General features: G+C 36.8%; 5 protein-coding genes across 8 annotated transcripts; 4 read left to right on the top strand and 1 right to left on the bottom strand.

Moving 5' to 3' along the window:
- Positions 1-2,881: 2,881 nt before the first annotated feature.
- On the top strand, positions 2,882-4,370 carry LOC122319206. The gene has a single exon (XM_043137162.1). The coding sequence runs from the start codon at positions 3,299-3,301 to the stop codon at positions 4,178-4,180; it is 882 nt and encodes a 293-aa protein (XP_042993096.1). The 5' UTR covers positions 2,882-3,298; the 3' UTR covers positions 4,181-4,370.
- A 2,360-nt stretch (positions 4,371-6,730) lies between these two features.
- On the top strand, positions 6,731-7,975 carry LOC122318319. The gene has a single exon (XM_043135564.1). The coding sequence runs from the start codon at positions 6,911-6,913 to the stop codon at positions 7,850-7,852; it is 942 nt and encodes a 313-aa protein (XP_042991498.1). The 5' UTR covers positions 6,731-6,910; the 3' UTR covers positions 7,853-7,975.
- A 589-nt stretch (positions 7,976-8,564) lies between these two features.
- On the top strand, positions 8,565-13,606 carry LOC122318317. 3 transcript variants are annotated; one of them, XM_043135558.1, is made up of 7 exons: positions 8,565-9,476; positions 9,688-9,820; positions 11,816-11,919; positions 11,997-12,168; positions 12,314-12,454; positions 12,608-12,696; positions 12,783-13,606. In XM_043135558.1, the coding sequence occupies exons 1-7, from the start codon at positions 9,385-9,387 to the stop codon at positions 13,420-13,422; spliced, it is 1,371 nt and encodes a 456-aa protein (XP_042991492.1). In that variant the 5' UTR covers positions 8,565-9,384; the 3' UTR covers positions 13,423-13,606. The 3 variants fall into 3 exon arrangements, with proteins under 3 accessions (XP_042991492.1, XP_042991493.1, XP_042991494.1); XM_043135559.1 differs by having other exon boundaries at positions 9,011-9,476; positions 12,798-13,606; XM_043135560.1 differs by lacking the exons at positions 8,565-9,476; positions 9,688-9,820 and adding an exon at positions 9,856-11,543.
- A 1,188-nt stretch (positions 13,607-14,794) lies between these two features.
- LOC122318316 (lysine histidine transporter-like 8) lies at positions 14,795-17,815 on the top strand. The gene is made up of 5 exons (XM_043135557.1): positions 14,795-15,311; positions 15,428-15,564; positions 15,729-16,153; positions 16,863-16,994; positions 17,088-17,815. The coding sequence occupies exons 1-5, from the start codon at positions 14,887-14,889 to the stop codon at positions 17,571-17,573; spliced, it is 1,605 nt and encodes a 534-aa protein (XP_042991491.1). The 5' UTR covers positions 14,795-14,886; the 3' UTR covers positions 17,574-17,815.
- Positions 17,816-18,375: 560 nt separating this feature from the next.
- On the bottom strand, positions 18,376-25,510 carry LOC122318318 (protein S-acyltransferase 10-like). 2 transcript variants are annotated; one of them, XM_043135562.1, is made up of 11 exons: positions 24,993-25,510; positions 24,741-24,855; positions 23,707-23,781; positions 23,516-23,587; positions 23,258-23,395; positions 22,343-22,376; positions 21,049-21,158; positions 20,234-20,320; positions 19,860-19,943; positions 19,268-19,333; positions 18,376-18,861 (listed from the first exon to the last, which is right to left on the bottom strand). In XM_043135562.1, the coding sequence occupies exons 1-11, from the start codon at positions 25,048-25,050 to the stop codon at positions 18,687-18,689; spliced, it is 1,014 nt and encodes a 337-aa protein (XP_042991496.1). In that variant the 5' UTR covers positions 25,051-25,510; the 3' UTR covers positions 18,376-18,686. The 2 variants fall into 2 exon arrangements, with proteins under 2 accessions (XP_042991496.1, XP_042991495.1); XM_043135561.1 differs by having other exon boundaries at positions 25,016-25,507.
- Positions 25,511-27,192: the final 1,682 nt, after the last annotated feature.

Raw genomic sequence — 27,192 nt, 5'->3', positions numbered from 1 at the left:
TGCTTTACCCTATTACGTCATGTTTTGTTTCTTCAAGAGATGGGAATTAAAGATCTAACCATCCAATGATGCCGTATGGTACAGGCCTATACGGAATTCACTGGCCAACTTCAGATCGGCTATTTTATTTTCTCGATTGCAAAGCTAGATTATTGGTCTGAAGGTCTAGTGTTATGCTAAATCTTGTCTGAGATATGTCGTTTTACTTTTCTTTTGGTTATTTGAACTATACATATATAAGGCAATCATGATGATGCCTAATTTCCAGCCTTTTTTGTTTATAAACAATTTAAAGACGAAATACAATTAAGTTTTGTCAAGAGAAGAGTAGCAATTAATAATGATTGGGGGAGGCAAAGGCAAGCTGGAGGCATACTCATGATCGATGTCATCACTACCTAAAATATGTGGAAGCTGTAAACGTAGCCGATCTCATGATTGCCATGATCGAAATTAGAGAAACGACACTTTGGTCGCAGTTGGTACGCTGTAGTTGGCCGGACACGTACAATAATACAAATACAAACGTATTGTGATCGAGGAGGACTCGGCAGCTGTCCTCCAAAGTATCACACTTTGAGCAATTTCAAAACAACAGCAATTGTACGTGGAAGCTGGCTAGCTTAATCTGCGCGCAGTGCATGGGTGGCGTCCATAAACCTACAAATTAAGGCTTACGACGTGTATATGCGCCAGATTCGATCAATTATTTTGATTCTCTTAATTTGACCATTAAAAACAAAAACCCCCAAAAACAAAAATTAAAGTAGCTCGCCCATTACGTGTATTAATATGGTCGACGCATGATCATGAACTTTTATGATCACGTTAACCAATATATAATATGTACTGGATTCGTCAATATATATGCATGCATGCGGGCAAAATTATCATGGTTTTTGTAACGTGGAAGGCGATGCTACCTTAATTCCAATGCCAGATATTGGAAGATATTGTGATATTAATATTATCCAGGCCAGCCTACACACCAGATATATATCGTGAATTGCGCTTGATGATAGTGCAGTGACTTGATCAGTGATGTAGAATGCTCATGTAGGGGACAAGGAGAATTATGAACTCATTCATATATATATATATATGTATATATATATGTTAAATACATATTTGTGAATGCATATATATATATATGCGCCCAGTAAATATATGTTTGTGCTAGGCTAACATGATGAATTTCGATCCAAGCTGGTACACCAAATGTTTACTTCCTAATTATGTTTTTCCTTGTCTCCCGAGGACACCAACTACTGTAGTACTGCATGTCATCACGACCAGATTCTCGGCCCCAGGATAGAATACGAGTCATATATAATTCTTGTATATATATTATATGCATGCATGGTTCATTGAAATAAGACATGACGAGTCACGAACTTTGAGTATGGGAATTTAAGTACTTGATCTTTATTATATATTACAAATGATAATTCAAAGAATAGTTCTAAATGTTGATGTTTATTTAAGAGACTGGTAACGGGCCAAGACGTACAATGGCAGGCCTAGCTGTACCCAGTACTATACATCATGTTCAGATCAATTATTCCAAATACAATAATTACCGAAGGCATGCATACGTTCCCCCGTGATCTCCCGACCATATATAGGCGATTAAAATGACGAGACGGTACTAGTAGTACTTTTTTGTATCTAAAATGTCATGACTTTATAAAAAAAATATTTAAGGTGTTGATCGATGATCAGTAGTGCCAATCAAACCTAGGTTTAGATCATATATATCAATTAAGTACCACTCGACCGTCGTTATCCTTCTTTGTTAATGTTGAGTACGTACGTACGTGGGACTAAAAATTCAAATATATACGTATATATTAACAAAAAGTCTCTCGATCCCTTTCATATATACGAGGCTCTACATCTATAGATATCGACTTTATAAAACTCCTTGCGTAAGTCCTCAAAACCAGAAGTGTCAATGATCGCCAAACCACAACTTATTCCAGAAGCGAGTACTACCCCACATCCTCATGACATTAAAACTTGATTCAGTCTCCTACTTTGTGCCCAAAGACTTGTGCTTGGAGGGTGGAGGAGCACCCTAACATTCATGCTAGCCAATTGCCACTTTGTTGATGCCTATGAGAAACAAATGTGCCCTGATGCATGGTTACAGCAGGTTGATAAATAAATAAATATGGTTCTGCTTGCACTAACATTTAATTCTGACTTCTCATCGTCAGCTCAAAACCTTGACGAATTGAGTTTCATGATGATGTTCTCTTTGCCATTAAAAAACAGATTTCAAGAGTTCCTCGAAATATGCTCTCTCTCTCTCTCTCTCTCTCTCTCTCTCTCTCTCTCTCAGCCATTAATGTTTCAAGTTCATGATTGATCTCTGCTAAAAAGGCAAAATGGGTGCATTTCTGGAATGATTGAAGTGGTTTCGATGCCTGGTGTCTCTTGCATGCTTCAACTGCAAGCCACATCCTTCTCTGAGAGGGCCCTTATGTCTCAGCAGCCACATGCCAAATCCTGCTGCTCTGATGCCCCATAATATCTAAAGAATATTGTCAGCATCAGTACACGCATAACCATAACCAGCATGATACGTGTCCTACCTATGCGTACCTTTCCTTTACTGAGAATCTCGAGGATGGACAATAAAAGAAATTTAGTTAATAGAGGTATGCAATGGAGACATATGCAGAGCAGGCCACTCGTGCACATAATAAACAAGGTAAAGGTTAGTATTGATAATTGAGCTAGCTATGATATGTGTACTGATCTTGGAATTCTTATCATTATATCTACCAATTTATCAATTTTTTTTTTTCATTTTCTTAATTAAACGCCACAGATCTGGATCTCGATCTCTCTAAAGCTTTTGTTTAATGAATTGTGCAGAGCAAGGTTGTGGTAGTTGAGACATCCCAGACAGGGCACTCTGTGAAGGTGAGGCAGATTGAATATTAAACTCTAACAATTGAGGGTAATGTGGCACTGATGACTCTTCTTGTTACTTGCGCATCACAGCTCACAAGATGACAAAAATAGTAGTTCACCTCATCACCATTTGCCAAACATCGTGACCTAAATAATTAACAAATCATTGAAGCCAATGCTGGCCAAAGCTGTGACAGGCGACCGAATACAAAGGAAAACCCCACTCTGGCACCACATGTTGATCGCATTAACTTGAACAGTCATGTCTCTATTTCATCTCTGTGTGCACGTTCCTATATATAGAGAATCATAGAATTAGTAGAAGCATCTCAACGTTAAGCGTTTTCTGGGAAAAAGAAGAAAAACAAAAGCAGCCATGGCCGGGAAATATAATGTTCGATCTATAAGCTTGCCTTCCAGATCCCATCCCAGCACTGTCAGACTCGAAGAAGTGCTGAACAGGCTCAAAATCCGAGAGGAAACATCAACATTAACATCAGAGTCGATTTGCAAGGGTCTAGCTGGTCTAGAAGAGTTGTACAGATGCGTGGATGATCTTCTCAATATGGCATCGACCCAACAAGTCCTATCCCAACTTCAACATGAGAAATACGTCGAGGAGTTGTTGGATGGATCTGTAAGGCTTTTGGATATCTGCGGCATTACAAGGGATGCCATGTTGCAGATTAGGGAACATGTTCAAGTTCTTCAATCTGCTCTCCGAAGGCGAAAGGGCGATTCAAGCATCGAAAGCAGCATCAACGGCTATATTTGCTTCAGAAAGAAAATGAAGAAGGATGCCAAGAAGTTGATCGCGGCTTTAAAGCAAATGGAAAGCAAATGTGGGGCATCACCAATCTTAGATCTAGATCACCATCTATCTGCGGTGATTCGAGTGCTTAGAGAAGTTTGTTTAATGAATGTTTCAATCTTTCAATCCCTCTTGATGTTCTTGACAACTCCAGTGTCAAAGCCAATTAGTGGGTGGTCACTGGTCTCAAAGTTGATGCACAAAGGCGCAATAGCATGCGAAGAAAAGCAAGAGAAAGTGAATGAAATGGAAGTTGTTGATGCTGCACTAAGCACCCTATGCAGTTATGCCTCAAGTAAGGGGGTTGATTCTGAGAAGGCGCAAAGTGCACAGAAAAGGTTGGAGGATTTGGAGATTAGCATTGAAGAGTTGGAGAATGGTTTGGAGTGTGTGTTTAGGCGCTTGATCAAAACAAGAGCCTCTCTTTTGAACATAATCTCTCAATAGATCAGAATCACCAAAAATAAAAAAATAAAAAGGCCATTTTTGTCTGATCTCCATGATCATAGGTGCAGGACATCCAAATTTTAGAGGATGTACGTGTCAAAGGATTGATATTTTCCTATTGATCAACAACTATGTACATGTGCAATATGGATTGCTATAGAATGAATATAAACAGAAAATTCAAGCTCTACATTCTGGCTTTATTTTCTTTTCTTATTTTTTATCCGTTGCTTTTACATTCAAGTTGTACTTTCCTAGACTCCAAATTTCTCGAGTATCGATGCATAAAAAAACAGAAAGACAACCAGCACAGGCAATGAAACTTCAAAAATGGCCTTCAATTGAATACTGAACACACACAAAACGACACTTTGCATTGGAAGTGCCAATTTGGTTATGCATAATCTACATGTTCATATACTTGTTTATTTTGCAAAATGAGGGAGGGATGATGATCAATGGGTAAATCCTTCCTTACCATTCTTTATTATATTAAACACTACTGACATTTAAAATTAATAATACTCCATCATTGCCATTTAATCAAATTAAGACGTGGAGTGGTCCAAGCTTGGATCCATGGTGAGTAATCCTTTGATGGGCAGGCTTACCCCCTTCCTCCTTCCTTAATTAGTGTTCAGTACTAATAGTTATTCCTTTTACAAATGGATAATGCTGGGGCTGCTCAGTATGTATAGTTGGATGTGTCTTTTGGTTTGGCATGCATTCGGAGATGAGATGAAATGATTTTAAAAGAAAAATAGAAGTTAAATAAAATATTATTATTATTTTAATATTTAAAAAGGTTGAATTGTGATTTGAAAAAGTTGAATTATTTATTATATTTTGTGTAGAAATTTAGAAATGTTGTAATAATGAGATGAAATAATATGAGATGAGATGAGGTGAAATTACTTCCCAATCCAATCCAAAAATATATATTTTTTAATATTTTAATTATTAAAAAAATTATAACTTTACTTTTAGTTATTTCCTTAACTATTAAATAAAAAAATTAAAATAATCAAACGGTAACTAAGTTACATTGGAGTGGTTAAGTGATATTTTCTTTTACAAATTGGCTGATTCATGATGGAAACCAATTAAATGATTAAAAAATGAGTGCTACTATTCAATCCCATGAGTTTACTCCCTCAAATTTACCACTAGTACTGTAAATTACATTTTTTAATTTTTTAAATTTTATATATTTTTAAAAATAAAAAATAAATAATTTCACTAATAACCACTTATTTAATTATTAAAAAAATAAAAATATCTTTGAGGAGACAAAATCTGAGTCCAAATCCTTAAAAAAAGCTGATGATGAGTTGTTTGTTTGTGGGTTGTTTTATTACTCTTTACGCCATCATCATCAGATTCTATCATATCTCACGCCGAGAATCAAGCCTCCTTTCTCTTTGGCTACATATATAGAGCAACTTTATCTTTGAATATTTGATTTGAAAGCAACCAAGTGTTTTTCTTTCTTTTCTTGCCCCCCGCAATTCTTTTAACTTATGATGTAAATAATTCTTTAAGATCTTGAATTCTGCATGTGAGCTCCCTTTTTTTTTTTTTATCTTCTAGCTACTGTATCATCTCCAACTTTTATTTAATCTCAATCCTATTCTTTGAAATTTTGAATTCACTCCAAGCTTGGCCCCATGGAAGTTTGAAAGTCAGTTGGAAGGAACTCGAAATATTCGTCTTTTTACACTAAAAGCTGGGCCTTATTTACCAAAGATTTATCTCCATTCTAGCTCCCGACTTTCAACGTCTCAGAACCTGCAACAGCTAGGATCCTATCCTTCCGGTACAAGTCATTTTCCTACCTACATTAATACCCAGAAAAGGAAGACAATGAAGTCAAAGAACTAAGCACGACAATTCAGGACAGAGACAAAAATGGCATCTATTCTCCTCAGATTCCATTCTCATAGAAATTGATTAGCCTCCTACGCATTTGTGAGCCTCCATTTCCTGATCTCTCACATCAACAAGGTGAAGATCATCATGGAAAATATTAGGAGGATTCATGGACTAAAAACTAAACATGCATGTGATCTGTGCCTCACAATAGCAATATCAGGAGGCAACCTTAAGGGGAACATGTTGTCAGCATGCCACTCGTGCACCCATATAATAATATAACGTTTATATGTTATTTCAACCCCCATCCTTGATAAATTAATATGGTTCAGCATCCCTGAAGATCTTGATTTCTGCAGGCCCAAGGTTCTTGACATCCAGAGGACCTTGGCCGGCTACACTTCTCTATATATGGCTACAATGACGTTGAATCATGATAAGCATATGTTGGCAGTGGTGGGTCACGGTAGAAGAAAAGCCGAATGAATCTAGTCTTTGGTGCAAGCAAAGTGACCGTCATATATATCTACTTTATAATATATTTATCTATATAAAGAAGTATTTGTATTTGAAATTACAAAATAGTATTTTATGATTACTTTTGTAGACCCAACATTTCTTGCGATGAAATATACCTTAAGATTGTATTGAAAAAAAGTGTCTTGGTTTACGTGAGAACATAATCCACTCCATAAAGAGAGAGCCCACGCTGCCTCCACATGTTGATCACATTGACTTTGAGGACCTATAGGGTTTTGTTTTTTTGTCCCTTCCCAGATTCCCTAAATGCTTTTGTATAAGCATGTTATGAATGAATCGTAGGACTCACTGAGTCCATCTTAAATTTTGAACTTTTCCATGGTGAAGAGATCAACAATGGCTTCCTCTTCCCCCAAGCCATCTAAACGCTATAGCCTTCGATCCATTAGCTTGCCAGCTAGATCTCATCCGAGCACATTAAGAGTTGAAGAACAGCTAAACAAGATTAAATCTTGGGAGGCATCAACTTCTTCATCAAAAAGGGTAGAAACAATATGCCTCGGTCTATCCCTGCTAGGCGAATTGTATAGATGCATAGATGATCTTCTGAATTTGCCATTGACCCAACAAGCTCTTGCCCCACAGAAACACCAGAAATGGGTCAATGACTTGCTTGAAGGTTCCTTGGGATACTTGGATGTGTGTGGCAAAACCAGGGATGCTATTCTCTCAATGCAAGAAGCCATTCGAGAACTTCAATCAGCTCTTCGCCGAAAAAGGGCAGGAGACTTGAGTGTTGAAAGCATTGTCACTTCTTATACTTGCTCAAGAAGATTGATGAAAAAGGAGATTGCCAAGTCTCTAGCATCCTTGAAGCCGATAGATAATCAATTCGGGGATCTCCCCATGTCAGATCAAGATGATCCCCTCCCCGCAGTGGTCAGAGTGCTTGCAGAAACAAACTTGAGTACTATTTCAATCTTTCACTCGCTGTTGTTATTCCTTTCGGTGCCAGTGTTTAAACCAAAGCCTAGCAGTAGCAGGTGGTCATTGGTTTTCAAACAATTGCAGAAAGGTGTACTTGCAGGCAAAGACCAACAGGCCGGAAACATGAATGAGTTAGAGAGGGTGGATACAGCAGTTGGCAACCTCTTGATGCACAATTCAAGCCAAGATATGGAGGCACAAAAGATACAATCTGCACAGATTAGGTTGGGTGCTTTGGATGTTAGCATGGAAGGCCTTGAGAAAGGTTTGGAATGCTTGTTTAGGCGCTTGATCCAAGCAAGAGTATTGATCCTAAATATAATTTCTAACTAGGTGATCCCATACTCTGGCTTTAGCCTTTTATCACCTTCTCAAATGTTTATCCATGTACATGAATCAAAATGTAAAGAAACACATCGCAATTTTAATATGATTTGCATTGTTCTTGCTCGATCAGCCCTTGTTTTATTACCTTTTCTTTTGCCCTTCTTGTTTAAACAATCAAGTTAATTTTATATATCTACTTGATGCTATCAACAAAACACAAGAATACAATAATGGATCAGACTGAATTGTGATTTTATCAATTGCTCATTGGGACCTGAAAATCTATAGGAAACGTTTAGGAAAAGTATGTGAGGATTCCTGCACCCCTTTACCTTTTATGAAACTAACCCTTGTCTCACGGTCGTGTAACCTTGTGTATATAGACTGAAGACATTGCATCCACTTTTGGCGTCCAGATTATGTGGCCGACAATTGAATGGCATTTTTGTAGTTAATGTTGTGCAAACTGCTATGTGGGTCGGCTATTTGTGTATGGTCGGCCAGGTTTTTTGATTTTCTGTCAGTTTGTCTGCTTCTTATGTTAGCGCATCCATCGGGCATAAAACTCATGTTTCATGTTCTTTGGATATTCTGACTCGACCATATTATGGCCTCTTATTTAGCCGGTTCAGCCCACTTTTTTTTTGTTCCCTGATCCCTTGTTGGATTTTCTCAATAACCAAATAGGCTGAAAGAAAATTACAAGCATGAGCTGAGCATAAATGGAGGCACCCCACACCCCCAAAATGATGCTTCTGCGGGATCTCCATTCTCCAAACTCCCAAAAAATCACAGCCCCCTATTGTTCACGAACCACCTTCGGGGCCTCCAAGTCACTCGAGGATGGAATCCCCCAAACCATCCATAGATAACAAAAAACATGGTACATTATCAGACCATGGATCCTCATAATCAGCACCCCGTATAGAGGGTTGAACGTAGTGCCAAAATCAACCCAATATCCCACAAGCTATATTTCAAACAATGCTAATTGCTAGTGTTTTTAGTGTTACAAGTTGCTAGTACTTCCCCTCCCCACCCCTGAGGTCCAAAGGCCCATTCAATGAGCATCGGATACCCTGCTCCTTCACAATCATCAAATCCTCCCCTTATTTCAAACAATCCCACAAGCTATATTTCAAACAATGCTAATTGCTAGTGTTTTTAGTGTTACAAGTTGCTAGTACTTCCCCTCCCCACCCGAGGTCCAAAGGCCCATTCAATGAGCATCGGATACCCTGCTCCTTCACAATCATCAAATCCTCCCCTTATTCTTCCACGTGTCAATCCTCATAACGGCTACATTTTTCCTTTGCGACACGAACGAAGATGGTATAGAATAGATTATAGATATCCTCCAAGATTCAAGACAAACCAACCTTTATAATAATAATAAAAAAGAATAGGGAAAAGTCGGTGCCTAAAGTGGAACCATCGGATCCTAGCAAGAGCCGAACAGATCCACTTTACAACTCAGGCGACCGTTCACTTCTTGAAGAAGGCCTAAAACAACGTCGCTCACTCTCATACTCTCGACCATGACCGCCACAAGGATAGCCACGACCCACGCCAGGAATCTCATGAAGCTCAGCCTTTCTCTCTTCCGCCGTGGCTTCAACTCCTCCAAATGGTACATTTCTCTCTCTGGGGATTTTTGCTTTTCTTTTCCCAGTTGATCACACCCTTTTTTGTTTGGTTGCCAAGAAAATGTGTAAAAAATTTTCCTTTTATTTTTTTTCCTGTGATTGATTCTGGGTACTGAGTTCCTTGGGAGCAGAGGCTAGTGTTTTATTTATTTCTTTATTCTTTTCCTTTGGAATAAAATGGAAAATGCATAACAGCATGACAGCGGCGAAGATGGCGGTGGCGAGGATAAAGCTGCTGAGGAACAAGAGACAGGTGGTGGTGAAGCAGATGCGGCGAGACATTGCGTTGCTTCTACAGTCCGGTCAAGATGCCACTGCTCGCATCCGGGTAATTGTCAAACTTAAAAGTTTCTATTTTGGGTGTTACACAGAACTTTGAGATGAAACAAACCGAGCGTTAAAGACTCAGTATTTGCGGATAAATGCGTTTTGGGCGGTTTTTCCAATGGGGCCCGCATTGATATTATTTTGGCTTTGGGGCGTGGTAGAATCTTGTTTATCGTCTATTTTTATATTGGTGTTGCCACGTTGGTGCTAAGATATTGCTCTTGAATTTTTTTATTACATTTCCTCGGGGTCACTATCAGCAAAATATATTATGTTTGCTGAAAGTCTGCAATAGAATGAGAACACTACTATGAGAGGAAATAAAATTTGTCTTTTAAGCATCGTAAAAAGGGGAATGGAACTGGTTGGATTTATATTGGGTTGTTTATGGTAGTTGGACATCTGGTATTGAATGAGTTGGTGGTTTTGACCTTTTAGAGAATTTCAAAGGAGTCCACTGACTTTGCTGGCTGCAATTAGTTGGTATGAGGACTTACTTTCACTTTAACGTTGCCAGAGTGGCCACGCCCTTGAATTTCGTGATAACTTTCTGTAAGGTAGGGACTAGTGAGTAAAGCATTTGTAGGTTTATGGTCGTTCTGATGCTTTGCTAAGATGCAGTGTCTTTTGAAAATATTACAGGAGTTGTTAGAAGGGGATGGACTTACCCTAATTCAGTTTCATCCTTACAAGAAAAATTCTTTCACACCTAATAATTAACTTGAAATCATTCTTCCGGTCCTCAAAGTTCTGTTTCTATTTCATCTACAGAGATTTTTTTTTTTTTTTGCGCACTGGTTTGTGCAGTTGTACTGCCAAAACTAGTATAGGTTATGCCTTACTGTCTTTGCAGTTATTGGAAGATCATATCTAAATTGAAAAAAAAAAAAGTGATTTGTTGTCTGGCTTTATATACAAACCATTTCTAATTGGCACCTCACTTGTGCTTTCTGTTTAAGGCATTTTTCTAATGTATTCCTTAATGGAAATGGCGTATCATGTTTTCTCTTTTCTTTTCCTTTTTTCTCCTCATTATGCAAGCTGTATTTTACTAAGGGCATACTAACAACTTTTACCAAGTTCATGGATGGTCCACTATGTTGTGGTTTTTTAGAATTAGTATGTTTTGCACAAGTCTAGAGACTTTGAGGGGATCCCTTTTCATGATTTTCTTGTATCTAGATAGACGACTCTCTCATATACATGGGTGTGCCTTTTGCTCGTATTGATGAAATTTTATTAGTATAAAAATGTATTTTATGTGAAAGTTCTAAACAAAACATAGGGGAAAAAGCCTGAAGACACCAGAGATTAATGAGCTTTGAAAACCTACATCCATGGATGATGCACTTTTGCAAGTATCCATTATCAAAAGATGAGTATTACAATTTGCACACCCTATCAAGAATAACCCTTCAAACTCTGTCAGATATTTCCCCAACACACCATACAATATAAATTGAAAGATCTACTTGTGGATCCTCCAGAATTCTCCTCAGAGGCAGCCTCTGCGATCTGTTCCCAGAGACTCAAAAAACTTCATAAATAAAACTATGATTAGGCCGAGCTTGGATCAGAAGAGAAAACAAGGTCAAACAACTGCTATCAGAGGTTTGGATCAGCCTTTTGATGTCAAAGTGCAAAGTTTCATTAAACTTGGTGTGTGTACATGTAATTATGACTCAAAAGGTTTCGAAGAAAGGACCTGGGAGCTACTTTTATCAGTGAGCATTCGCCTGAGATGGTTCTATTTCTTAAATTCCATGTTACCAGTGCTCTTTTTTATTTTTTCCTATTTGTAATTAAGGATTTTCAGAAAGGAAGAGAATGTTGATAAATAAGTAAAAACTAATTTCACTATCAGGTTTATTTACATTCGCCAAACATTGTGACCACTAATTTTCATAACCACCAATAATTTCACTGTCAGGCTTATTTACATTCGCCAAACATTGTGACCACTAATTCTCATAACCACCAATAATTTCACTGTCAGGTTGAACATGTTATCAGAGAACAGAATGTTTTGGCTGCAAATGAGTTCATTGAGCTCTTCTGTGAATTGGTTGTGTCCAGACTTCCGATCATTGCCAAGCAAAGGTGAAAGAATTGAATTATCCTTAATACTTTGTAAAGCTTGAATACATGGAATTCTGATATGCATCTAATTATTTCAGGGAATGCCCAGCAGATCTCAAAGAAGGGATTGCTAGTTTAATATTTGCTGCCCCAAGGTGTTCAGAAATTCCAGAACTAGTGGCAATTAGGAATATTTTTGAGAAAAAATATGGGAAAGATTTTGTATCTGCAGCTACTGATCTGCGACCTAACAGTGGTGTAAACCGCATGGTAATTACCATCTTCCTTTTGTTAATCATAAGTCATGCAAAAACTCATTGATTAGCTTATATGTGAGTCAAACATTAGTTATATTTCCTGTTGAACTCTGAATGTCATGTTCTCTTGTAACATTTTTCCCTCCAAATTCTCGTAGTTAATAGACAAGCTATCTGTCAGAACCCCTACTGGTGAAGTGAAGTTTAAAATCATGAAGGAAATAGCAAAAGAACACAATATTCAATGGGATACAACAGAATCTGAGTTGGAGCTTCTCAAGGCTCCAGAAGAGCATATAGTATGTACCTCGTACTCTCTCTCTCTCTCTCTCTCTCTCTCTCTCTCTCTCTCTCTCTCTCTCTCTCTCTCTCTCTCTGTGGCTGCACACATTTGTTAAATTCGACTTTTTATTGTTTTCCTCCAAAATTCTGTTTTTTCTTTCACTGATCAGGAAGGACCAAACACTTTCGTTAGTGCTACCAGCTTACCCCTGAAGCCTGAACCGACTCAGTCTGCTGGGTCAAATAAGCCAACTACCAGGTATGTCACCCAATATGTTATTCTCACCTCTGATTCACCATAAAAATCTTAGTTTTAAATGTATTCTATTCTTGTTATTTACCTAGATCAACATGTTGTAGAGAAAATGGCAATATGCATTTTGAGGACACAGTGTCAGCTGCTGAAGCAGCTGCGGAATCTGCCAAGAAAGCAATTGCTGCTGCCCAAGCTGCTGCCTATTTGGCAAACAGAGACTTCAATCCAGCCACTCGAGCATCTAGCCTTGCTAACAAGTTGAATGACTCAAATATCAACCATGCCTTTGATACCCTTTCGGGCAAATCTACTGGCTCCTTTATGCCAAATGACCATTCTGCAGTTAACCTACAGAATATGGATCATCAGCTAAATGCTACAGGGAGCAAATATGAGTCGGAGAGTTTTGGAAGGTCTCATTGTGTAAGCAGTGAGGAGACACTGACTACCAATATGAATGGTGGAAAGGTTTATAGGAGGCACAGCTACAACAATACACCTTCTGGACATTCAGACATAAAGTTTGATGAATCAGACTGTGATGAAGAAATTGAGATGGAAGAACCTCCCAGTGGCATTTGTCCACCGCCCGAGCGGCCTCCACCTTTGGTACCTTCATATCATGATAAACAAGATCCAGCCCTTCGCGTGCATCCCAAATTGCCAGATTATGATGCACTTGCTGCTCGCTTTGAAGCACTGAAGTATCGCAAATCACTACCTAAATAAAACATAGATTTCTTGGATATAAATTTTGTTTGCTTTTATAATCATATTCAGATGGTCTATGTATGCAATTGTATCTCATAGATGCTAAATTACGCATATGCGAGAATTATTAAATTTGTAAGGGGAGTGTCATTTGTCAACTTTACTGTCATAGAATATGTAAATTGTGTGATTATTTAACGGATATACTTCACCCCCTCCCACATATACAAAAAGAACTGTTTCTGGTCGGAGACTGAAATCAGATTTTGGTCATCAAAGGAAGCAACTAAAATTCTAGCCCACATCTTTGGACTCAATTCACCTTTTTCTGTTTCGTTCAGGGTGGTAGGTTTGACACTCATTTGATTAATTGTAATGACTAATGCTAGATATATACATTCTCAAATCTCAGAGTCCCGCCCTTTGAAAAGTAGGACACACCATTAACAAGTTTTTTAGTCTCCAATATGCCTATTTTTTTCAAAAAAGAAAAACGGGAGACTTTTAAAATTGCAAAAATCATTTCCTTTACTTCGTTAGAAATGTTTTTCATGGTTTGCTATTTTCATTATTATTTTTTCTTTTCTTTTTTAAAAAAGGGAAAATGATATATGCATTGAAAGAGATTTCTCTACGATTTGTAATCGAATATTTGGCTACGCACCTCAATGTCACATGTCCATTTTTGATTGGTTGACATGTTGCAATTTCTAACAGGTAATATCTTTATGTTACATGCTAATTCTCTCACAAAATGATTCTGTTGTTGAAAGGCTAATTAGAGATTGACAGAAAGATGAATACAAGTTTGTTAAAATCCAGAGATGATGTACAAAAGTTGAAAAAATGTAAAGAATTTTTTACAAAAGTTGAAAAAATGTAAAGAACTTTTTGCAAGAGTCAAACTCTCAAATCAGTTTTACAATATACCCCTTTTTTTTTTCTAAATTAGGATTATAATTGTGTTTTAAAGGTCTGTTTTTGGAAGAATTAATGTATTCTAGATTATAGCAATACTACTATTAATTTTGAATCTTATGGTCTCTCTCTTTATACGTAGCCATCATGTGATATATATATATATATATAGTTGAATGAAAATCATTAACCATGTTTTCTTCATGGCCTACCGGTGACCGTGGACTATCATCACTTTGTAAGGACACCTAGTTTGACAAACGGGCAAACTCCTCGAAAACAAGGTGCAACGTCCGCCGCAATAAGGTTAGTTTCTCGTATTTCTTCGACAATTCAAAGACAGAGCCAGCCAAAATTGTCCAGCAATAAATGCCTTAAAATTATTCTAAAAGGTTCCACAAGCTGGTCATCAAAAGCTCCCACCTACTCTTTCCTTCAACCTACCTAGCTAGATGCTTTTATATATAACGTGCTAGACTTGATAACATTTTGTGCAACACTGAGAGGGAGGGGGCAGCTTGCAAATTGCATGATTCAATAACCAAAGGAGAGCGACGTTAAAAAATGAGTGAGCCGAACGAGATTAGATCGGCACCATTAACGCCGAGACCACGATCAGCTGCCCCAACACCTCCGGTTGTGTTAACTCCGCCTGTGTCATGTCCACCCTCTCAGTTCCACTCACCATCTTTGTCAAGGTCGCCGCTGCTTCATGGGAAGCAAGCAGGTGCAGCAGGAGTCCCTCGAAACAAGACACCCAAAACCCCAAGAACCCCATTAAGACTCTCTCTAACTCCAAGGTTCATTACTCCTCTTGGAAGCCCAATGAGGAAGGCTCTCAGGATGACCAAGCTTGATCCCCAGGACGCTTGGCTTCCCATCACCGAGTCCAGAAATGGTAACCAATACTATGCTGCGTTTCACACTCTCTGTTCTGGGATTGGAGTTCAGGCTCTTGTGCTTCCTGTGGCTTTCAAGATCCTTGGCTGGTAAGTCACTCAAAACTCCATCAGAACTGAAATCGTATTTTCATTGAAGTTGCTTCTTATCAGCTCAATGCATGGCTTTTAAGTTTCTATATATAACTTTGTGATTGTTTTTGCAGGACATGGGGGATAATTGGTTTGACCCTAGCATTCATCTGGCAGCTTTACACCCTATGGGTACTCGTGCAGCTCCACGAATCAACTGAAACTGGGATGCGCTACAGCCGATACCAACAACTCTCCTGTGCTACCTTTGGTATGATTGATGTCTTTAACAAACAACTCATGACTCTTATTGATTCTGCTTGATTCGATTCTACACTCGAAAAACTCAACAATTACTCTATTGTTCTTCTCTCGGATGAGATGTCTAGATATATTATTAACTATTGGGGTTGCAATCTGTCTCCAATGTTGAAGGTGAAAAGCTTGGAACGTGGCTGGCTATGTTCCCAATCATGTATCTCTCGGGTGGTACTTGTATGGCTCTGATCATTATTGGTGGATCAACCACTAAACAATTCTACCAGATTGTATGCGGGCCCACATGCTCCCAGCCGCTAACCACCGTGGAATGGTACTTGGTGTTTACCTGCGCAGCAGTGTTACTATCACAGCTGCCAAACTTGAATTCAATAGCCGGTGTGTCATTGATCGGAGCCGTCACGGCGGTTGCGTATTGCACTTTGATATGGGTAGTGTCAGTGGCAGAGGGCAGGCTTTCGGGGGTGTCCTATGATCCCGTGAGGGGAAACACCGAGATTAAACATTCTTTTGGTGTGCTTAATGCACTTGGGATCATTGCTTTTGCTTTTAGGGGCCACAATCTTATTCTTGAGATTCAGGTATTATATGCTACCAATTCCCTCTCACATGTTTGTGCTTCTGGAAATTTTAGAAATAAACACGTACGACATTCAAAATGAAAAATGAAAAGGACCAACCCCGAGCTTAATTAATCCTCTGGATCCTTGTTACTCATCATCCCAGTACACTATACTTATTTTTATTTATTCATTTTTTTTTTAAGTTCTAGTTTTATTCTTCCTAAACTAATTGAATTATTCTACTTATTATCCATACACCACATATTTGGTAAGAGAAAAAATTAAAAATTTATGTATGATGTATAGTGTAAAAGATAATGAGTAGAATTTTTCTTTAACCCTCGAATCACCTTGTTCAAGCCTGGTTGTTGAATCCTCTAACCGTAAGTCCTCTGTCAATATTTCACGTTTTACTTTTCTCTACTCTTTACTTTTCTTTGATGAAAAAAGGAACTGTTAACTAGAATGTAAGAAGAAGAAGAGGGCGCACGTTGACTTCTTGAAACCTCCTAGTTCCAAAGCTCACTGTAGTTAATCAACTTGTCAAAATTGTAGATCTGTTGTAGACAATTCCTCTTATAGGCTCTGAGTAAACGAAATGATATGGACACAACTATTATATAATTATGGCACACCTTTTTAATTAATTATTATTATTTTTAAATTCAAACCCATCATGTCTTAGTCTTATGTTCACATTCAACAATTCAATATCCGTATGTTGCAGGCCACTATGCCATCAGATGAGAAGCATCCCTCGAGCGTACCAATGTGGAAAGGAGTCAGGGTTTCCTATACAATCATAGCTGCATGCCTGTTTCCTCTTGCAGTTGGTGGCTATTGGGCTTATGGGCAGCTGGTATATATATATTGCACCCTCATAAACCAAATTAAATGACCTAGTTATTTGTATCATGTTTATCCTAAAGCAAGAGAATCTTTGTCTTGACAGATCCCAGAAAGTGGAGTGCTTTCAGCACTCTATGCATTCCATTCACGAGATGTGTCACGGGCGGTGCTAGGACTGACTAGCTTGTTTGTCATAGTTAATGCAGTAAGCTCATTCCAAATCTATGCCATGCCAATGTTTGATTACATGGAGTCCAATTACACTATCAGAAAGAAGGAGCCGTGTCCATGGTGGCTACGTGCAGTTTTCCGGGCTATGTTCGGGTATGGTTGCTTCTTCCTGGCGGTGGCAGTTCCCTTTTTGGGAAGCCTAGCTGGTTTGATTGGAGGACTAGCACTGCCGGTAACACTGGCGTACCCATGCTTCATGTGGCTCAAGATTAAGAAGCCTAAGATGTATAGCGGAATGTGGTGGCTCAATTGGGTACTAGGGGTCTTGGGGATGGCTCTAAGTGGTACATTGGTTGCTGCTGGGGTTTATGTTGTCATTGACACTGGTATTGAAGCCAGTTTCTTCAAGCCTCAGTAATCGGTTACAGAATCCAATCAAGTTGAAGCCAACCAGAGCTACTTTTTTTTTTTTAATATATATATATATATACGCAGTTGATTTATACGTAGTGGTAGTTTGCTGTTGTGCTGCATACCTCCAAGGGAAAGGCGACACAACCTCATTTATTTTCTTTATGTTTCTCCCTTTTTGTGTGGTAAGATGACAAAGAAGTCTAAAGGTGCAGGTAAAATATCATATTGATTATTATTTCAATTAAACAATCTCTCTCTATCAATTAACTTTAATTAAGTTTTTTTTTTCCCGCATTTAATATTAATGTCACTCATTCCGTAGTCCAAGCTGTCATCTGGTTTTAGACGTGGGGCTGCTCTTCTATGGGTACTTGGTAGGTGAACTACAAAAAGGGGCAGAGATCTTGAATCTTTGACAGATTGAAATGCACCAAAATTTCTTGATGGCATGCCAAATAAAACTATGCATTTGCTGTTAGTCGGGGGGTTGGACACTTGTGATAGGGTGACAACTCTTGGGCACACTAGGTTTGAATAAATCACATTTGAAAATAATTTCTGAGCATGGACAAGTTTAATGATACCTACCGCCACAACTCTACCTGTTTGTAATAAGAAAAGGATTTCTTAACAGCAAGTGGTTTCTTCAAAAAATAAAGGGCTTCTGCTTTTGGCCACTACTTATCGTTTGTTTGAAATTTGATCTAAAGCTAACATCTTAAAGCTGCAATCTCAAAGTGTGAAGAATAAACATTAGGGTTTTGGCATGGAATGAACCTTCAAATAGAAGACAATTGGGTCTACACTAAAACAAAAACTTTACGAAATTTTATCTCCACAAATACAGGTGGTTCTCATCCTTTAACCATATCTCACTCTTGTTGGCTGTTTCATTATTACCGGTATCACAATCTTTCACTCGCAAGGACCATATCACCACAAAATATCACTAACAAAACCTACAAACTCGAAAAATAAAAACAAAAGAAAAAAAGAAGCATAATATCCAACAAAGAGCTTGAGGATAACATTCATGAAGATCACAATGAATACAGAGGCACAATTCTTCAAAAAGGTCACAATGCGAATGTCAGGTTCATTGTACGGTTAAGCAAGGTCAGCAGCATCGACAGGTCACAACCTCAACACAAGTGTATGGCCTCAACTTTTCTTCAATTTCCTGAGGTGTGGGTAGCGGTTCCATGCTGTACATGCTGCTTCGAACACAGCAGAAGCCATACAAATTTTTGCAAATTCCTTTACTAAAAGGATATACTCTTTCAGGAATACTCCTGCAGTGAACACAGACTATTAAGTGAATAAGCTAAGAAATAAAAGATGTGTGGTAACCCTGTTATTTTTTTAATTTATCTCAGATGTCTCCAACCCATTAATCACATACTTGGGTTGAATATATCAACTTGATTCAGATAACTCTTATTCAACAGATTGTCCAACCATCTAAGCAGGATTCATGACAACAATGTACGCGTACGTTCTTTTTCACTTGCTTTTTATTCTCTCTTTCCATCACACAACTTGTTCTAGCACTTTAAACCATGTAATGACAAATAAAAAGAACATCCAATTGCAACTCAGTACACATATCACAGCCTGACGAAGTGACTTATCTTGGAAGGAACAAACAACTTTAAACAAATAATATAGGCTAGAAGAGTGAAAAATGAATCAACTAACCTTAGATATGGGATGCGTCTGCGTCTCACGAGTTCATAGGTAGTCTGATTTGTCAAAATAAGATAACTGCGGCAAAACAAAGTCCAAACCAAATGATACAAGCTACCCAATCATTATGGATGTTTGATGTTATCAAGACCAATAGCTACTTGCTCACTCCAAGCGTACATATTACTAATAAAACTCCATATATTCATTTTCAGCCATGTACTATGGTCTGGACCAAACGAAATTGAAATCAATTTATGCTAACAGGTAAGTAACACAACAAGCCAACTATATTAGACTCAGGACCTTAACCATGACAGATCATCAATACCTAGCATGAATTCATTTTCTAATTTTCAGGTCACTGATTCCCTAGGCTGGATAATGTTCTTATAAACACTGCGTTGGTGATGCTATTTTGGCTCTGGATTATCCTAGGTAAGTTGGCTCCATCAATATTTCCAATCTTGTATCAGGTGAAAGCATTATGAGTTTCTAGAAAAACATCAAATTATGAATATATTCACAGGCAGATGCAGGAGGCAAATGAACATAAGAAATCTCATGCAGGAAATAACTAAAATTGTATACAAACAATGCATACCTATGAAATAGGAGAAGAAGCATAAGAAAGATGAGGACGATTGACAAAGCAATCAAAAGCAGTATCATGATCGCATCCTTCCACCTGATAATGACATCATTCCCAGATCCAATTTCAGATTCAATTTAACACAATAACTTACGAGAACTAAAATTTAACCCATAGATGGCTATAATACAGAAAACAACACCACTAACCACAACTGTTCAAACTACTGACTATTTTTCACCTTCCCACTTTTCTCACTTACACTCTAGGTAGTGATCTTAACAGAACAACACTATAGACATTAAGTCCATCAAGAGTTAGATAAGAAACTGAGACTTTATCATAAAATAAGAAGCTAAAAAACGAAAAAAAAAAAAAGAACATACCAAGCCCGTGATATATTAGCCTTCAGGTATGATATGTACAAAATGCCCGTCCAGATACACAGTGCCATCTCTCCACAAATGTACCACCTGAGGTTTTGAGACAAAAAGCAAAGATATCCTTAGCTGAAAATATACTTTTGATATGTATATAAGTAAAACTTAGTAATGCATTTATATCATTTACATTCCTTCTTTAGAAGGTTGAATTATAGAATATAGAGCATATATTTCTTTTGTTGATCAGTCAACAGCTACAGAGCCCTCTATGGAAAATAAGCATCAATTTGATGATGTGAGGCAAGCTTTAGATTACCAATTATCAATACTACAGCCATGCACAAGCATAACTGTTCAACCAACATCAGATGGTAATGCAGAAGCAACCTAACTTCCAATCATTTGTTTATAAGTAAAGTAACTTCCAATCATATTACTTCCAATTTTAGTCAATAAGCTATCGCTCAAAGGATGCTTCATCCTCTTGTAAGAACAAGGTGGAGGACAAGGTCGTAGGTTCGAAACATACTAGGTGAATATAAAAGATATAACTTTCAAATTCGAAAACAACATAAAATATAGCAGTCTAACCATATGAATTCTACGCGAAACACAGAAAGAGAATAATATCAGAAATACATAGAGACAGAACATTGATGATCTAAAGACACGATGATTAACATCTGAGATGTGCATTTCCACATTCATAAAAAAGCATCACTATAAACATGGATTTAATGCTGGTGAAGACTGACATCAATGACCAGAAAGAACTCTTCAGCAAGAGAAAGAACTCTTCAGCAAGGGCATAAACTTACCAAAATCGACAATGGTTGCCCTGGCCAATGCAGGTTCCAAGCCAAGCACAATGATGATCAAACTGAAGAACGCATCTATCGCAGTCATGACAATGCTTAGCCCGTGGAGGCTGCATATAAGAGAAATAATCACCATAAGCAAGGTGGACAGAGATCTAAGTAATAAACACCAAAAATGTCAGCTAGTTTGCAACAAAGTACATATCTATTTCAGTAACCATATGCAATGAAATATGGACAATAAATGATATAATATTTTGAAACATAACCCAAGAGAAGGAAAAAAGTAGAATGTCTAACAGATAAAATCTAAACAACTAAAGAATAGAATCTTATCTCTGACTATTCAAACACTTCTGCTGTTGGAATCTAGTTTATTCCAAGCATCCCAATGAAATATGGTTGTTTATTTATAAGCATCCAGACGAGAAATAGTTAAAGTTTCTCAATCACCTTCTATGCTGAGCAGTGTTTTTGTTACCGGTATCCTTTCATTTCCTAGATGATTTTATTTTTTTTTATTGGTAAACAAGAATTTTATTGATGACAATAGGCATAGCCCAAGTACACAGGACATATACAAGAGTGACAGCTAAGAATTTTTTTTGATAAGTAAAATCAAAGTATATTAATGAAAAGAATAGGCAAAAGCCATGTTCAGTACAATGAATGCCCTACCACGTAGGCTCAATAGATACAAGAAAATCATGGAAATTTTGGCCATTAAAATTAACTGCAATGGCCCATGTACAAAGAGTTCTAAAAAAGAAAGCTTTTAGTTCCTCCATAGATCGACACCTAAGAATTATTATCTAGAGATACAAGAATTCATGGAAGTTCAGCCTATTGAAATCTATTACTACCTACAAATGGAATAAAGTGTTAAAAAAGACACTTTTAAACTCAACCATTGACCGTTCTTGATCTTCCAACTTCCTTGATGATAACTTTATTGTGTTCCTTTTTTCATCTATTTGTTGATAAATAGATGCGAGCATAAAGGGGAAAAAATCTTTTGGATTTTAGTACGAAAAAATGAGTCTTGAAGAATCACTTTCTGTCAGAATATTGTTAAGGTTAGCCCTAGTCTATCAGGTTATAAACTATAGAACAATATAAGTTCCCAAGCTTATTACTAACAAATAAGCATATATCAGGGCTCTTATCGCTAATGACACCGTAGGACTAAAAAGGCAACTCAAACGTAAGGATAAGGATGCAAAATTTTAGAAGAACAAGCATTCTAGAGATAGGCAAGAGATACATGATTTAATCTTAACTCAGATGGTACTACCTGTTCAACATTACAATAGGAGCAAGTCCAAGTTCTGCAAGAACCAAAAGGAAGTAGTTAGTATGATTTCCTTGCATCTATTTCATCTTCCAAGATAGGTGTTATCTCTTGTAGGCATCCAGTGTATTGGCTTCGCCTACTGATATCAATAAGTTTTTACTTTTAAAAAAATGAATATTATTAGTTTTATTTAAAAAATAAATAAAATCAAATATGGCTTTTTCATTAACATATATATGTTGACTAATCTGACTAGCAAAAAAAATCAATATTATTAATTTTATTTAAGAATTTTCCAAATATGGCTTTTTAATTTCTCTATTTCTACATATAATGCAAAAACGAAATGAAAGTTATGTGAATTTAAACAAAAGTTATTGATCTAGTTAATGTAATGCAAGAAAAACAAATTATTCATGTCATATAAAAGATCACAAGTTGATAGCTAAAAATTCACAATAGTTTGAGAACTTTTACAAAAAGTTTTGATGTTTTTTATTTTGGGTTTTGTGAAAGTAGACAGGAAAATTTGTATAGAGTTTTTTAAAAATATGTTTTGTCTTGAGTTTTGTGAAAGCGGGTCAGTAGATTTGAAAATTTGTTTGAATATGATTTTTTTATGGTTGTTTTTGTTTATGTGTTTTTTTATTTTACAAGGCATATGATTGGATTTTTTTTATTTTTTTGAGAAATTGATTTTTTGTTTTAGATTTAAAGATGTTTAGATTGAAGTTGAAATCTTTTTCTAAAATTTATGAAAATTTCTTGTACCCAAACATGTAGTTAGTACAATCTTTTGTCCTTTACGACCCCATTAATGCTGTCTTTACAAATAAATATGAATGTATAAAATAAGTTCTTCAGAGAGGTTTCACCTATAAATACACTTCAGAAACCTGTAGAATAGATGCCTACCTTGCAGATGTTCCAGGGGGATACAAGTCCATAACAAGCTTTGACCACGATGTAGTGTTACTTCCTAGAAGATTTCTTCCCAACTGACTTCCATCCACAGTAACAACCAAGCTTCTGTTTTTGCTTGAAGCAGGTTGTCTTTGCTTAAACATTTAAAAATAAAATAAATCGTAAGATGAGCATAAATTGTAAACTTCAATTATTTTAAGTTCCTCATTTTTAATGGTAAACCAAAACTTTTTTCAAATTATCGCTTACTTTGAGGCCACTGATGTCGTTTGAAATATTGAATATTTCTCATTAACAGCTCTCATCACATCAATGACATAGCTGAAAATAAAATAACAGAAAAAAAGGGAATCATGTTAAACTAAAATAAATTATAGATATCATGTGTTATAAGCACAACCCAGAATCTCAGTCTTGAGGCAATTAGAATTGATATTTACCCAGGAGAGGAACAGGAGGCAATAAAGTATTGAACCAGCGTGGCAAAAAACAACAACAAATATAAAGCAATGTACCTGAAAACAAAGCAATTATTAGGAAAGTTAGAGAAATAAAAGAATCATAAAAGCAGTTTAAATATTATGAAAAGATCACTTGTGCATATGTATACATTCATCTATAGTCAGATCTTGAAAATTATATTTTTATCTCAAAAGACCAATACTAAATTCCACTTCTAGTTTAACCCTAGGGGCCTAGAATCAGTTCTCCGACTCCAAAAGGAAAGTATGTAGAAGCAAAAATCATGTTGACATGCTGGGAAGGGAAAATGGACGCTGGAAATGGGATGCAAATCTTGGGGGGATATAGCAACAACAAATATTTTGCTTACTGCATTTACAAGTTGTTGCTTGCAGAACGTGAACAAACACTTTCGCTGGTCAGAAGCGTGCCAAGTCCAAGGAGGCGATTGAAATTTAAACCAACAGTGATAAATTCTACACAAATGATAACAAAGCTCCATGCTTGACGACAGGTCAGCAGCGCCTCTTGGCTTTCCTATTGTGCCCGAAATGGCTCTTCAATCAGAATATAATGTTGACTACTCGTGTGCAATCAATGATATTATAATCTCATTTTCAAGAAACCAATTTTGTCACATCTCTTCTTTTTATTTTATTTTCTCTTACCAATGTTTTCACAGATCACATTAAACAATCCACGGGTAATACGTCTTCAGCAATGCCTCATAATAATTTCCTCAAACTTGAAGTTTTAGATTTGGTAAGCATAGTTCAGACCATACATATCTTTCCCCTTCGGAGCAGCGACACTAATCAACGAAAAGCATACGATTCAGCAAGTCACAAGTTTTTTTTTTTTTTTTTTTGCTCATACGAGCTAGATACAATTTTGTGAAATTGTATGATGCTATCATAGACTTAAACTAAAGAAATAGCTTTTCACCAAAGAATTTGAGGAGATCTTAAAGACCCAATTCCAAATTTGTTTGAGGAAAGAGACACCAACATACCATGGCTCTCTTTTCGTCTTTTCTATTAAATCTTCATCAAACAGAAAAAGAATGCCAGCGTACACCAGATGCACCATCACCATCGCCAATTTCAGACCCAGCGAAGATCTCTGCGCTGAAAACACTTCCCAGATATCAGAATCCATGAAAAGAGCCCCCCCCCGGGGGGGCGCCGCCGGGGGGGGGGGGGGGGGGGGTTGGTTAAGATTCAAAAGATATGCTTGTCTTGTTGAAAAATGGAAAGAAAATTACAGATAATTGGGGAGCTTACGCACCAGGATCGGAAAGACAAGGAAAGAGACGGTAACATCGGTCCATAGCTTGATCCCAGGTATCTCGGATGGGGAGGCAAACCCCCTCTATTACCATTAAGAAAAGAATGAAAGTTGTATCCGAAACATAAGTAACTGTCTCTTCTGCCTAGGAAGTTCGACGGTTTGGAAGATGAGACTTTCCCGAGAAAAATGACGGGAAAGCACCAAACTTTTTTTTCTTATTAGGGAAGCACCAAACTTTATTTTTCTTAGTAGGGAAACACCAAACTGGGAAGTGCAATTACAGCTACGAGATGTTTAGAGAGACAGATAGAGAGAAAGAAAGATCGAGTTGCAATTGCAAAGGACTCAAAAAGCAAAACGCAGCTGGGAAATTGTGTGCGGGGGATGATGCGCGCGTTGCGCATAGCAGGCGAAATATAGCACTGACGTCGTTCGCCGGTCTACGAAAACGTCAAATATGGACCCTACGGCACCGATCGGACCCATGGGCGCCCTTATCCATTCCACAACAGCCCATCTTTCATCTTGTAACTCTAAAATTTATTCATATTCGATATTGTTATTCTAAGAAAAAATTTAGACAAAATTTATTCATATTGGATATTGTTATTCTAAGAAAAAATCTATACAATCTCTTACTATTTACATAATTTTTACACACTATATTTTTTTTAATTTTTATTATTTTTTATTTTATCAAATATTTAATATATGAACAATGAATAGAATAATTGAATTAATTTTAAAAAAAATAAACTAAAAAAAATTAAAAATTTGATAAAAAAGTGGTGTGTGGAGGTTGAAAGGTTGTATAGCATTGCTCTTATTCTAATGGTGCGGGTTGATAATAAAGTCATGTCATACCTATATAACTTTATTCCCTTTTTTCTTTTTCTTTTTCTATATATCTATCGATGTTGTTGAACCTAAGATTTCAAGTTTTGTGTAATTATATATTTACACATAGATTTTGATGATAACAAATGAATTCAAAGAATAAAGAAGTCTCAAACTCAAGTTGTCTACACAATGAAATCAAGCACATCAAGGAAACAAGTATGAGCAAGAAGGAAACAAGTTCACATTAAAATTATAGAGTAATGTTGTAAATCTCTTCAAAATTTGAAATTAGGATTAATGCTCAAAATTAATATTTTATCATAAAGCATTAAAATACATTTTTCACATGTGCATGAATATTTTTGAAAATTAAATTTGAAAATTTTGAAAGATGATTGATTGTCATCTTTTACATGTGAATGCCTTGATTAAAGGGTTGAATTTTGAAAATATTAAAGATGATTAATTATCATCTTTGACATGTGCATGTTTTATTTGAATATTTTCAAAAGTGATTGATGCTTTTTTGGACTTATATAAAAGGTAGATGATTTTGTTTGAAAAATTTGAAAAGTAAAGTGTGCTCCTTTTGTCATATACAAAAAGTAAAAGATTAGGTTTGAATTTTTTGAAAAGGAAAGTGTGCTCATTTTGTCATATGCCAAAAGTAAAAGATTAGGTTTGATTTTTTTGAAAAAGTGAATAATGTTGTCTTTGACAATTGAAAAAGAAGAACCTTTTATTTGAATTTTTTGAAAAAGTGAATGATGTTGTCTTTGACATGTGAATCTTTTTAAATTTGAATATGAACTCTCATATGCTTATAAATAGATCATTTGAGAGTTTCACATTCACAACACCAAGAGCATACAATATTCATTCAAAGCTTTCATTCTCTCTTCTCTAAGCGTTGAGCCTTAATCCTTGTTCATTTTGAGAGATATAGTTTGCGCTGTATTGTTCTTATTTCACTCATTGAGGGATGTTTTCTGATAACCTACCCACTATCAGTTTTTGTATCAGAAAAATGGTGTGTATAACCCTTGTGCGTGTAGAAAGTATTCTACACGGGGAATAGTTAAATCACCACGTGTAAGGTGATTGGAAGTGTATAGGGTGTTCTACACGGATCCTTTGTAGTGGTGTTGTTCAAAGGTGTAATAGGTTTCTATCTCCACCTGAAGGAGGTTGAATAGTGAATTTGGGAATCCTCAAGGGGTAGCTTGAGGCGAGGACGTAGGCAGTGGGGTCGAACCTCGTTAACATACTGAGTTTGCTTCTCTCTTACCCTTACTCTTTATATTTATTGTTATTTCATATATTTTTTTTATATT

Source organism: Carya illinoinensis, chromosome 8 (assembly GCF_018687715.1).
Source record: "Carya illinoinensis cultivar Pawnee chromosome 8, C.illinoinensisPawnee_v1, whole genome shotgun sequence".
NCBI lineage: Eukaryota > Viridiplantae > Streptophyta > Magnoliopsida > Fagales > Juglandaceae > Carya > Carya illinoinensis.
Note: the sequence above shows the minus strand (reverse complement) of the source record. Positions and strands in the feature narration are given on the sequence as shown.